Source organism: Petromyzon marinus, chromosome 14 (genome assembly GCF_048934315.1).
Source record: "Petromyzon marinus isolate PM22_M1 ecotype Great Lakes invasive population chromosome 14, UKy_Petmar_22M1.pri1.0, whole genome shotgun sequence".
In the NCBI taxonomy this organism is placed as follows: domain Eukaryota; kingdom Metazoa; phylum Chordata; class Hyperoartia; order Petromyzontiformes; family Petromyzontidae; genus Petromyzon; species Petromyzon marinus.
Window position 1 is genome coordinate 9054128 of NC_133680.1, and position 13913 is coordinate 9068040.

Genomic DNA, 13913 nt, shown 5'->3' on the forward strand with positions numbered 1-13913 from the left:
CACCTGTCCCTTCTATCACTTGACCACAGCCCCTATTTTCGATCCTTCTCGTAGACCCTAGATCGTTCCCCTATCTGCACCCTTAACATGTCATTACCCCCTGTGGCCCCTAGTCTCTTCCTTTGCTAATTCCCTGTCATTACCCTCTGTGACCGCTAGTCCGCTGCACTGTATTTACATATCTAATCCATCGGCTTTCCTCGACCAATACAGTTTTATGATTCATAAATGATAATTGATTTTAATTCAAGAAAACCAAACTGCCGATTAGTCACATATCACGATCAGACCCAAAATATAATAATTGTGCCTCATTATTATTGAAACTGCGTTGTTTCGTATAATCTGCACAACGACAACTAGTTTATTTGTATGTTTAAGTGATTTGTTTACCTTTCCTATACTTTGCACTCCTATCGTGTTTTTTCCGTATTGTTTTTTTGTTGTTGTAACGTTTTGGCGCCTACTAGGCATCTGTCACAAGAGAGCATGATAAATAACGATTCAGATTCTTTAGATTTCAGAATGCGTAAACTGCTTTCCCGCAAAATGGGTCCTCTGGTTTTCCCTCCACATTTGGAAACATGTATTGAAATGGCTGAGATTATTTTGGTGCTATAAATGTCCAAATGATGATGGGTCACTTTGTTGAGCTATCATTTGTGGCCAGGTCGCTTCTGAAAAAAGCTAACACCTCAGTGGGCTTTGCCTGGTAGGATGGTGATGGTTTAGTGTTTTATTTATGTGTTTGGGTGATTTGTTTACCTTTCTTGCACTTTGCACTACTATCATGGTGTTGTTCTGTTTGTTGTTTTAACGTTCTTACCCCCATGCCTCCAACTGGACATGAGAAGAAAAATATCTTAACAGCTCATCGGATTCTATCTGCAGCACAGCTGTCAACCCATACGGTTTACCCCGTATTCTTGTACAGGGAAATTGAGTTTTCAGGTCCATACGATGTACAGCCGTTTCAATACGGGCAACAAAAACATTTGTCCATTTGCTTGTGTTTCTCCCTTGTGATAGGACTTTGTAGGAACTTTGAGATTTATAAGGGGCACGGGATGACCAATAATGTCTGAATTGGTCTGTAATAAGGTAGGGCACTGATAAGGGGTTGACAGGTTTGCTATTTGTTTGTGTTTCTCCCTTGTGATTGGGACTTTGTAAGATGAACGTTGAAATTTGTAAGAGGCACGGGATGACCAATAAGGTCTGAATTGGTCTGCAGTAAGGCAGGCACTGATAAGGGGTTGACAGGTTTGCTATTTGTTTTGCGTTTCTCCCTTGTGATGGCACTTTGTAGGATGAACGTTGAGATTCATAAGGGGCACGGGATGACCAATAAGGTCTGAATTGATCTGTAATAAGATAGCGCACTGGTAAAGGGTTGAAAGGTTTGCTGCAGTATAAATAAATACAGTATTATAATTCTGATGCCCGCCCCCCCCCGTCAAAGTGTCACGTGCTCCCCGAGACGCGCGCTGATTGGCTCTCTTGCTAACCCATTTATCGCCATTGGGTGGCGACCACTTCCGTTGTTGTCGTGACCTGGAGTCACCCCGCCCGACGCGCTCGCTGTTCATGCGGACTACCATTTCCGATCGCGCGCTCGCCGTCGTTAATGCGGACTATCACATCTGATCGCTGTCGCCGTTGTAAATGCTAGTGCGGACAGGCCCCACTCGCCGCGGAGTGACGTCACTTTCCGGGCTGTCGCAAGCGCGAACGACGCCGCTTGAGGGGCGTTGGCTCGCCCCTACAAAACGCGCGCGGGTCCATCCGTCGGCATCGGTCGCGATAGGGCGACGAAGCGGCCTACAAACGCGTCCACATCGGCGACAACCGTGAGGTGAGCGATGCGAGGAGGGGGTGGCGGACGCGAGATGCGAGACGCCAGGGGTTGTGGTGGGTTGAGGCCTAATGGTGCCGCAGCTAAGGTCGCAAGTTGTCAGCGTTTTAGTACCTGTTATGATGTTGTGTTGACATTACGATGTTGACACGCGTGTATTTACCAAATATTTTTTCAAGAAAGTACCAATAAAATGCTGCGATATTTGACATCCCCGGCACGTCTGCTTTGAACATCTGTCCAATTATTTTTTTTCCTTCCCAAATTTGACCCAAATTCAGTGGTTTGAATTCGTTCGCAGCAGATCATTCTAATACGATCGCATCCGAGCAGTGTGTGTACACTCGAGGAGATGGAGCGATGGAATCGCTTCGTGCCTACAGGTATTTGGTGGGTTGTTACATCCCGGGATTCAGAGGGGGTGGCTGCGGCCCGGGGGGGCATCGGGAGAGACTTTAATCCAGGAGGTCTAATGATGATTTCATCCAGCAGTTAATAGCCCATGGCTGCTGTTGCTGCTGCTGCTGGTGTACAATGTGCAGTCCGTTTGTCAATCCACTGCTAGATGAGGGCCTCCCCACCTTGTGCGGGTCGCGTGGTTTACTTCACCAAGTCTCACGTTGCTCGCAGTGTGGATTAAACGCGCGGGGGAGTGTACACAAACGACTATAGATGTTCTCTCTGCTACCCACACTGACGCGCCTTCGTGTGGATGGAGAGCAACGGCTGCAGTATTGTATAGTATCATGATTTGTACTTTTTTTTTGCTTTAACGGTGGACTAATTATCGTGTGCAGTATGATGCCATTATTGTGATAAGCGTGGTGTGTGATTTTGTAATATATGGCCCAATACGTATGTATGATGAACTTCTTTCGCACCGTACGTAGCCAACCGTGCTTATCGGAGTTGCGAAGTGCTGCCAACGCTCAATATCCGTGGTGGATGTACACAATATATGAAGTTTCAAGGGATGAAATGGGGGTCCCCTAGCCCCCCTTCGTCCGGTCACGTGCCCTGCCCGGTTCACCCGGGGTGTCGCGGCCTGCCTCGACCTGGGTGACACCCCGACCCTGCCCTCTAGTGAGGCATGTTGTGCCTTGCTCACGCTGGTGTCATAGAGAGTCACCCCATCTACAGTACCCGTCATCACCTGGTACTGTCTCAACACACTAGTGACATAATTTATGTCGCTACAGATGTCATTTGTAGAGACTAAGAAATCCACTCCGGTGTCAGTCAAACATGCATTCACTTGGCTGTAATGATTTTGTATACGTCTGCGGGGTTCTCCTTTTACAACTCATCGAGACCAACTTATGTCCCAATTTGTTTTTCTTAATTCTGGCTTTAGTTCGGCACCGTGTTTGGTTTCGGCTGCACTCGCATTTCTAGATTTGAAGCTCTCGTGACTGCAAGGATTCATACTCTTTGGTTTTATTCGGCGAAGTCGCGTAGATAATATAAAAGAAAATAAAAGAAAACAATTAAATCACGACGTTTCGGAGGCAACACAAGCTTCCATCTTCAGGTGGAATAGCGCAGAATATCTGTGTCAGGAGCACAGTTCAGAGACGACCGGGATTATATACAGGTTAAGGGGGGGGGAGGAGTCGGTAAGGGGGCGTGGGTGGGTAGGAGGGCTGGGTTAAGCAGCCTTTTGATAGGCTGCTGTGGGCAACAACCACTTCGCACTGCACGAGAGTGGGTAAAACCCACCTTTTGCAAACCTACCGGTTATTAGAGATTTGTCCACGAGGCCATCCAGATTTACAAACACAGACACAACTTCAACCGAGAGGATGGTTTCAAATTGAGCAATCACTGGAAAGATGTTATAAATCAAGTCAAACGTTAGCTGCCTTTCAATTTTTTGTACAGCCATTTCCTTTTTTCAGAGGTTGTATATCAAACTTTAGCTACCTTATAATTGAACAGTCGATTGCCGCCTCTTTCAAAATCCTCCCCCCGACCCCCCACTCAGCATAACAAAAGGTGGGTTTTACCCACTCTCGTGCAATGCGAAGTGGTTGTTGTCCGCAGCAGTCTATCAAAAGGCTGCTTAACCCAGCCCTCCCACCTACCCACGCCCCCTTACTGACTCCTCCCCCCCCTTAATTTGTATATAATCCCGGTCGTCTCTGAACTGTGCTCCTGACACAGATATTCTGCGTTGACTATGCCACTTGAAGACGGAAGCTTGTGTTGCCTCCGAAACGTCGTGATTTAATTGTTTTATTTTATTTTGTTTTATTTTATCTACGTGACTTTACCGAATAAAACCAGAGTATGCACTTGCATTGTTTGGAAACGTGACCATGTCACCACACTGATCGGTGTGGGTTGGTGAAGGAATGCACTGCCTATTTGATTGGCCTTATTAATGCCTTGTATAATTACTATTAATAAATAATTTACTATTGCTTTAAGAGTAGTTACAACAGTTAAGTACTTGGTTACTACTGACAGCAGAGTGGTAGCAAAGGAATGTTCATCAAATAATCCGAACTGAAGTTGAACTGAAACTAAAGCCAGTGACAGAGACAACCTGTCATGTTTTACAATAAACAAGTCCAGCATGCAGATGCGTCTGTATGCTCACTTATACAGGGTGATCCCACTACAATACCTTAATAGGGAGAAATGCGAGAACTCGGGTTTGTAATTTAAAGCCTTTACAGCTCTCCAAACTAGCTCATCACACTTATTGAGTCAACACTTTCCGGATACAATTGCCCAACATAGACGGTGTGATTTGTTTGCATCATTCAATGATAACTGAGAAAAAAAACTAAGAGGGTCATTGTAAACGAGTGCAGTGTCTGCTTAAATGGCTCACCTTGGTGAGACTGCATTATGATATAACCACGATTACTTCAGTTATCAAAATTACGGCAATTTAACCTATAAAAGGCATTTTTGGTCTGTCCGTCTTTGTATGGATGCAACTTGCGACAGATTTAACTCGCAAACCGTGGGGTTTACTTTTCAAAAAAGTATCCAGATACCACGCGATAAGCCCCGTGGTGAGCCAGCGCTATTCGTATTTCACATCCGTCAACTTTAAAGTAGTTAAACTAACAATTTAGTGTTATTAATTATTATATTACTACGCTGAGGGCACGCCAAAGCACGCATCTGCACGCATCTGCGCATGCGCGAAATGCTGACCGGTGGTTGCCTCCTAGTAACGCACATACGTGATCAGTGGGGAGAGAGGGAGATTTTAATTTGCGTAAAACATACACACGACGCTGAGGTAAATTCTTCACAGTGTGATGTCCTCTTCTCCCCCTCCACCTCAATGTGTGCACTTAGTACTGTAGGGTCGGTAGATAATACTGTAGAGTTTGTAGTTACTGCTATGGTAGAGCGGGTGGTGGGGGGGGCGGTGTAGCAGCCCAGCCTGCCAAGGTGCCACCTCGGCTGGCTGGGAAATTAGGCGAGGCCGGGGGCTCTGCACGGGACTAGGCCTCATCACGGCACTATGTTAAGTTAGTAGTTAACTGTTATAACTACTACCTTAACATAGTTCCCAGACGACCTGCTTGTCAGTTTTGATGTGGTTTCCTTATTCACCGAAGTTCCGGTGACACCATCGCAATCAATTCTAGATTTAAAGCTTTCGTGACTGCTAAGATCCATACTCTTTGGTTCTATTTGGTAAAGTCACGTAGGTGAAAATAAAATAACAAAAAATCACGACGTGTTGTGGCCGAAACGTCGTGATTTTTTGTTATTTTATTTTCACCTACGTGACTTTACCCAATAGAACCAAAGAGTACCATCGCAATCATTGAAGAATTGGTTCATCAAGGACTGCATACTGATGTACCCCCCCTGGTGAGACACTGCTTAACCAACACATACTTCACCTGGAATGGAACTTTCTACAAATAAACTGAGGGCACCCCAATGGGCTCCAACCTATCTCCGGTTGTAGCCAACGTGTTCATGGAAAAATTTGAAACTGACGCAATCCAGACTGCCACTCTACACCAGACCTTATGGAAGAGGTACGTGGATGACACTTTTGTCATCTGGCCACATGGCCGGCCTGCTCTAGACCAATTCCTCGACCACATCAATTCCACACACCCAGCCATCAGATTTACCATGGAGGTTGAAAAAAATGGCAAACTACCCTTTTTGAATGTCTTAATTAAAAGGAGACCTGATGGTTCAATGAGCCACTCTGTCTACAGGAAAGCTACCCATACGGATGCTTACTTAAAATCAGATTCCCACCACCATCCATCCCAGAAGAACTCCCTCATCAACACTCTATACCATAGAGCCCAATGCATTTCCGACCAGGAACACATTGCCAGTGAACTCAAGCACGTACACCAAGCTCTCAAGGCTAATGGTTACTCTGACTACACAATCCGCAAAGCCATCACTCCAGTCATGAAGAAGGATCCTCTTGAGGAGCCATTCAAAACCATCACCTTACCCTACATTGCGGGGGTCACAAAAAAGATCTCCAAAATCCTGAATAAACACAAGATCCAATTACGATTCAACACGGTACATAAAATCCGTGATCTGGTTCCGTCTGTAAAAGATGTCGTTTTAGACATACAGTACCCGGGCGTTTACAAACTAAGTTGCCTCTGTGGTAGCAGTTACATTGGAGAAACCAAACTACATGTCTCGGACCGCATCCGTGAACATGAAGCAGACTTGAAACACGGTAGGACGAACTCCTCAGCCATGGCAGATCACTGTTATCATTCAGTGGGCTCACATGACATTGACTTCTCCAAGACGGAGGTTCTCTGCAAGCCATCCGGCTACCATGAGAGATTCGTTCATGAGGCCATCCAGATATACAAACACAGAGACAATTTCAACCGAGAAGATGGATTCTGGCTTGGTAACCACTGGAAAGATGTTATAAACCATTTCGGTTCTTAATTGATTGTATTTTATGGTGACCTTCAGACCGCAGTCCATTTGCTGGCACTGCCTCTTAATACCATTCACACGACGGTCAATGGTATGGTTTATAGCATGTATAATAATAAATAATATAACATTGTAATGTTTAACATAATTCATAAGGCAATATATAGTATCGTAATTGTATAGTGAATATACAGCAGTGTGATATATAGGGTTGATAGAATGAGACATAGTGTACTACTGTTACAAGCCTAATATTTTATAGTCTAAAGTATAGTGTAGTGTATAGTAACGCATTGTATAATTCAAAGGTGGAATTTTGGCTATGGATATGATATTATACCATGTAGTTTAGATTGGAAGTTATATATTGTATTGTATAGTAGTCCAGTTTATAGCATAGTTATAACGCAACACAGGACAGAGCAGCGCACCTTGGCTGTTCCCTTATTTCCTTTTCTGTGTGCTCGGTCACCACCCTCCTTCGATCCGGTGGCGGTGCTGGGTAACATGCTAATTCATATGTTAATTCCGCCCACACAGCTTAAAAAGACGCGGTCCTTGCTTGGCAGTGTTCACTCAAGCGCTGTCTTCTGGACAGTCCTGTTTATTCACCTGAAGAAGGCTACTTGTGTTGTGGCCGAAACGTCGTGAGACTCTTATGTTATTATTTTTATTATTTTATTTCCTTTCTACGTGACTTTACCGAAAGAACCAAGAAGAGGAGCCTAGATACTATTATAGAGTCGGTAGATACAACTATAGAGTCGGTAGAAACTACTGTAGAGTCGGTAAATGTCACTGTAAAGGCAGTAGATGCTACTGTAAAGGCAGTAGATGCTACTGTAAAGGCGGTAGATGTCACTGTAAAGGCGGTAGATGTCACTGTAGAGTCGGTAGATGTCACTGTAAAGGCGGTAGATGCCACTGTAAAGGGGGTAGATGCTACTGTAAAGGCGGTAGATGCTACTGTAAAGGCGGTAGATGCTACTGTAAAGGCGGTAGATGCCACTGTAAAGGCGGTAGATGTCACTGTAAAGGCGGTAGATGCCACTGTAAAGGCGGTAAATGTCACTGTAAAGGCGGTAGATGGCACTGTAAAGGCGGTAGATGCTACTGTAAAGGCGGTAGATGTCACTGTAAAGGCGGTAGATGCTACTGTAAAGGCGGTAGATGCCACTGTAAAGGCGGTAGATGTCACTGTAAAGGCGGTAGATGTCACTGTAAAGGCGGTAGATGTCACTGTAAAGGCGGTAGATGTCACTGTAAAGGCGGTAGATGTCACTGTAAAGGCGGTAGATGCCACTGTAAAGGCGGTAGATGTCACTGTAAAGGCGGTAGATGTCACTGTAAAGGCGGTAGATGCCACTGTAAAGGCGGTAGATGCCACTGTAAAGGCGGTAGATGCCACTGTAAAGGCGGTAGATGTCACTGTAAAGGCGGTAGATGTCACTGTAAAGGCGGTAGATGTCACTGTAAAGGCGGTAGATGCTACTGTAAAGGCGGTAGATGCTACTGTAAAGTCGGTAGATGTCACTGTAAAGTCGGTAGATGCCACTGTAAAGGCGGTAGATGCCACTGTAAAGGCGGTAGATGCCACTGTAAAGGCGGTAGATGCCACCGTAAAGGCGGTAGATGTCACCGTAAAGGCGGTAGATGTCACTGTAAAGGCGGTAGATGTCACTGTAAAGGCGGTCGATGTCACTGTAAAGGCGGTCGATGTCACTGTAAAGGCGGTAGATGTCACTGTAAAGGCGGTAGATGCCACTGTAAAGGCGGTAGATGTCACTGTAAAGGCGGTAGATGTCACTGTAAAGGCGGTAGATGTCACTGTAAAGGCGGTAGATGCCACTGTAAAGGCGGTAGATGCCACTGTAAAGGCGGTAGATGTCACTGTAAAGGCGGTAGATGTCACTGTAAAGGCGGTAGATGTCACTGTAAAGGCGGTAGATGTCACTGTAAAGGCGGTAGATGTCACTGTAAAGGCGGTAGATGTCACTGTAAAGGTGGTAGATGCTACTGTAAAGGCGGTAGATGTCACTGTAAAGGCGGTAGATGTCACTGTAAAGGCGGTAGATGTCACTGTAAAGGCGGTAGATGTCACTGTAAAGGCGGTAGATGTCACTGTAAAGGCGGTAGATGTCACTGTAAAGGCGGTAGATGTCACTGTAAAGGCGGTAGATGTCACTGTAAAGGCGGTAGATGTCACTGTAAAGGCGGTAGATGTCACTGTAAAGGCGGTAGATGCTACTGTAAAGGCGGTAGATGCTACTGTAAAGGCGGTAGATGTCACTGTAAAGGCGGTAGATGTCACTGTAAAGGCGGTAGATGTCACTGTAAAGGCGGTAGATGCCACTGTAAAGGTGGTAGATGCTACTGTAAAGGCGGTAGATGTCACTGTAAAGGCGGTAGATGTCACTGTAAAGGCGGTAGATGTCACTGTAAAGGCGGTAGATGTCACTGTAAAGGCGGTAGATGTCACTGTAAAGGCGGTAGATGTCACTGTAAAGGCGGTAAATGTCACTGTAAAGGCGGTAGATGCTACTGTAAAGGCGGTAGATGCAACTGTAAAGTCGGTAGATGTCACTGTAAAGTCGGTAGATGCCACTGTAAAGGCGGTAGATGCCACTAAAGGCGGTAGATGCCACCGTAAAGGCGGTAGATGTCACCGTAAAGGCGGTAGATGTCACCGTAAAGGCGGTAGATGGCACTGTAAAGGCGGTAGATGCTACTGTAAAGGCGGTAGATGTCACTGTAAAGGCGGTAGATGCTACTGTAAAGGCGGTAGATGCCACTGTAAAGGCGGTAGAAGTCACTGTAAAGGCGGTAGATGTCACTGTAAAGGCGGTAGATGTCACTGTAAAGGCGGTAGATGTCACTGTAAAGGCGGTAGATGCCACTGTAAAGGCGGTAGATGTCACTGTAAAGGCGGTAGATGCCACTGTAAAGGCGGTAGATGTCACTGTAAAGGCGGTAGATGTCACTGTAAAGGCGGTAGATGCCACTGTAAAGGCGGTAGATGTCACTGTAAAGGCGGTAGATGTCACTGTAAAGGCGGTAGATGCCACTGTAAAGGCGGTAGATGCCACTGTAAAGGCGGTAGATGCCACTGTAAAGGCGGTAGATGCTACTGTAAAGTCGGTAGATGTCACTGTAAAGGCGGTAGATGTCACTGTAAAGGCGGTAGATGTCACTGTAAAGGCGGTAGATGTCACTGTAAAGGCGGTAGATGTCACTGTAAAGGCGGTAGATGTCACTGTAAAGGCGGTAGATGTCACTGTAAAGGCGGTAGATGCCACTGTAAAGGCGGTAGATGTCACTGTAAAGGCGGTAGATGTCACTGTAAAGGCGGTAGATGCCACTGTAAAGGCGGTAGATGCCACTGTAAAGGCGGTAGATGCCACTGTAAAGGCGGTAGATGCCACTGTAAAGTCGGTAGATGTCACTGTAAAGGCGGTAGATGTCACTGTAAAGGCGGTAGATGTCACTGTAAAGGCGGTAGATGTCACTGTAAAGGCGGTAGATGTCACTGTAAAGGCGGTAGATGCCACTGTAAAGGTGGTAGATGTCACTGTAAAGGCGGTAGATGTCACTGTAAAGGCGGTAGATGCCACTGTAAAGGCGGTAGATGCCACTGTAAAGGCGGTAGATGCCACTGTAAAGGCGGTAGATGCTACTGTAAAGTCGGTAGATGTCACTGTAAAGGCGGTAGATGCCACTGTAAAGGCGGTAGATGCCACTGTAAAGGCGGTAGATGCCACTGTAAAGGCGGTAGATGCCACTGTAAAGGCGGTAGATGCCACTGTAAAGGCGGTAGATGCCACTGTAAAGGCGGTAGTTGTCACTAAAGGCGGTAGATGCCACTGTAAAGGCGGTAGATGCCACTGTAACGGCGGTAGATGCCACTGTAAAGGCGGTAGATGTCACTGTAAAGGCGGTAGATGCCACTGTAAAGGCGGTAGATGTCACTGTAAAGGCGGTAGATGCCACTGTAAAGGCGGTAGATGCCACTGTAAAGGCGGTAGATGCCACTGTAAAGGCGGTAGATGCTACTGTAAAGTTTTTCGTTACTGCTACTGTAGAGCAGGCGGTAGTGGGGGGCGGTATAGCAGCCTCGCCCCAGCCTGCCAATGTGCCACTGCTCGCAGTATGTAGTTTCTTTGTCAGCTGATATATATTTGTTATGTACAAATATCGCCCTCAGAGTTTAGTATTTCAAATTACTGTTTGCTTTGCTTGTGGAGTTTTTGGTGACTGAGCTGAGATACAACAGGATGCTGTTCTCATGAGGTGGTCTGGATTGAAACATCAACTCTCAAGTAGGCGTTAGCTGGGTGCAGAGCTGTGGACATGAGTCACCTGAGCAAGCCGTCCGCTTTCATAATGAGAGGCGTCCATTTCCACTAATCCGCTATGCACTCATGCACATGAATTTGCATTGCTTGGTGAGTCTATCGACCCCATGTTTGCCTGGTTTAACACAGCTTGAGTACATGCTTGGCTGCTTGCCCATGAAAAGCCTATCATAGCTTGGCATCATTGTGTGGATTTTAGTACGGTTTCCTGCCTCTGACTCACTGCCGATGGCATGTGGATGGAAATCTCTGGACAATAGTGCGATGTAATAATAGGGTTTTCCCTTCTTTTCTGGCAACAAAACTGAAACCTTTTACAAGGATTCATGTGTGCATTTACCAAAATACTTGTGGTCAAAATGCAAAAAACATACTATGATAACATATGCATTGTGCTTGAAACTGATTGGTCCACACCAGATGGCTTTCTTTTGAGCCCTTGACCCAATTGGTGCTAGACCAGAGGATGCCAAAAGGCGTTCAGCTCAAAGACAATGCACTATGAAAGTAATGAGAGCTCGGGGTAAGTATCTACATCATTAGACCTCCTTTGCCAGTACCAAAATATAATAATAGGGTATGTCCGTGTGTGTGTGTGTGTGCGAGTCGATGTGTGTGCGTGCGTGGGGTGTGTGTGTAGACAACTAATATTTACAAATTTAGTTTGTCAATTTGAAAATAATAATGTGTCTTAAGTCCATGTGTGCGTATGAGTCGACGTGCATGTGTTTAAGTCGATGTGTGTGTGAGTCGATGTACATGTGTGTGTATGTGTACGTGGACGTCCATGTGTGTGTGTGTGCAAGTCGATGTGTCTGTGTGTGTACGTCGATGTGTGTGTCCGAGTCGCTGTATGTGTGTACGTCCATATGTGTGTGTAACTCCATGTGTGTGTATATCTATAGTTGATATATATGTGTGTGAGTTTCTGTGTGTGTGTGCAAGTCGATGTGTGTGTGGGTCGATGTATGTGTGTAAGTCTGTGTATATGGGTCCATGTGTGCGTGTAAGTTGATGTGTGTGCGTACGTCAATGTGTGTGAGTCCATGTGTGTGTAACTCCATGTGTGTCTATCTAAAGTCGATGTCTGTGTGTGGGTCCATATGTGTGTGTGTGTAAGTCGATGTGTGTGCGTGGGTCCATGTTTGTGTGTAAGTCCATGTGTGTGTGAGTCGCTGTATGTGTGTACGTCGATTTGTGTGTGTAACTCCATGTGTGTATATCTAAAGTCCATTTCTGTGTGTGTGAGGCCATATCTGTGTGTCTGGTTTTTTCGCCCGGGCAACGCCGGGTACTTTAGTTATATATAAAAGCAAACTAAGCACATCTCATATTCTTGGTTCTTTCGGCAAAGTCACATAGAAGGGAAACAATAAAATAACAAAAATATTAAACAAGAAAATACTATTGTTTCCCTTCTAGGTGACTTTGCCAAAAGAACCAAGAATATGTATTCCTGCAGTCACGAAAGCTTCAAATCAAAATTTAAGCACATCTCCTTTTTCTAAATCTGCACATGTACATAGCAAATATATTCTGGTCCATGACCTTGTTGCAAATGGTGGGCAACCTGCAAGACCACATGCGGTCCATGAAGTTCCTCATTGTGGCCTAGTATATTTAGGCTTATGTGCGTACACTAGCACGATTTTCAAGTTTGTGGCCCATGTGGCTGTTCATGTAGCCCACAAGCTAGTCTAGGTTGCTCATTGCTGCATTATTGGCTTACCAGATCAATAATATTGCGCATCATTTAAGAAAGCAAATTGGACCAGTTTTGACATTTTGGATCTCATCACAGGTTTCAACCTGAGACTCCAGAAGGTTGAAACCAGCTGACTGAATTTTGCCTATGAGAAGTTTTACTGTACTTGTTAACCAGCGGAACAAGAGAGAACACAGAGATGCAAATAAAAAAAATCTGTATTCAGTGGTCTTGTGTTTAAGGACAAAATGGGCAGGTGTATAATTTGTTTACATTTTGTATTTAAACTAACGAGAGACCTTTCTAATTTTATTTTTAGAATGACTCTTCATCTTCAAAAGATGCTTTTCCCCATGCTATTTTGCGTTCTTCTTGGAGCTCTTCATGTCACTGCACAAGGTAAGAGGTTTTGTTACCGTTTTAGTCATTCAATTGTATTTTGTGCATATATAAAATAGGACAGCATGAAACATCTTGGCCAATTGATGTACGAACAAAGTTGAGTTCTCTATTTGTTTCCTGCACTAGGGTGTGGCCTGATTGGTAATAACTAAAATTGTTGCAATTTTTACAATTTATAATAATTTACAGCCCCTTTTTTTAATCCACGGTGAGATGGTCATGCCATGTTGGTCATGGAAATTATTTGACCATACTTCGCTATTACCGTCGGTGTGGGTTGGTGAAGGGGATTGCCCGGGACTAGTAAAGATATCACTCGCCATTGATAGTAGCTGTGGCCAGGAATCCTATTCAGGTCATCACTACGTTTGTTGTACAGTGCTCCGTCCCAATGAGCCCCCGCTCAACTAAAAAAACCCCAATAATGTTTCAACACTGAAGAGCGTTCCTTGAGAAGTTCGATTTTATGTGAATACGGTGCCGATAATTGCTACGTGTTTAGTGTGGAAAACAAGACTATATTTTAATGAGAGTGAATTTCAGGTAATAAACTGGTTTCGACATTCATCTGAGAGTCTCCTGAAGGAATGTGTAGACTTTGGGTCAGTTATGTATTTATTATGGGTGGTGGCTTTGTGTAAGTTCAGTGTAAGTGTGCATATATGTATGATCCTGGTGAGTACATTCA

General features: G+C 45.0%; 1 protein-coding gene across 9 annotated transcripts in view; it reads left to right on the forward strand.

The window, feature by feature from the left end:
- The first annotated feature begins 1675 nt into the window (after positions 1-1675).
- The window catches only part of LOC116942338 (complement factor H-like), a 39201-nt gene continuing 26963 nt past the window's right edge, over positions 1676-13913 (forward strand). For 4 of the 9 annotated variants that reach the window (XM_076067072.1, XM_076067073.1, XM_076067075.1 and 1 more), the window contains exons 1-2: positions 2118-2238; positions 13143-13222. In XM_076067072.1, coding sequence (XP_075923187.1) covers positions 2216-2238; positions 13143-13222 — 103 coding nt within the window. In that variant the 5' untranslated portion in view covers positions 2118-2215. Of the gene's footprint in view, positions 1856-2117; positions 2239-13142; positions 13223-13913 lie in introns of those variants that run through there. The other 5 variants (XM_076067069.1, XM_076067074.1, XM_076067076.1 and 2 more) reach the window with 3 other exon arrangements.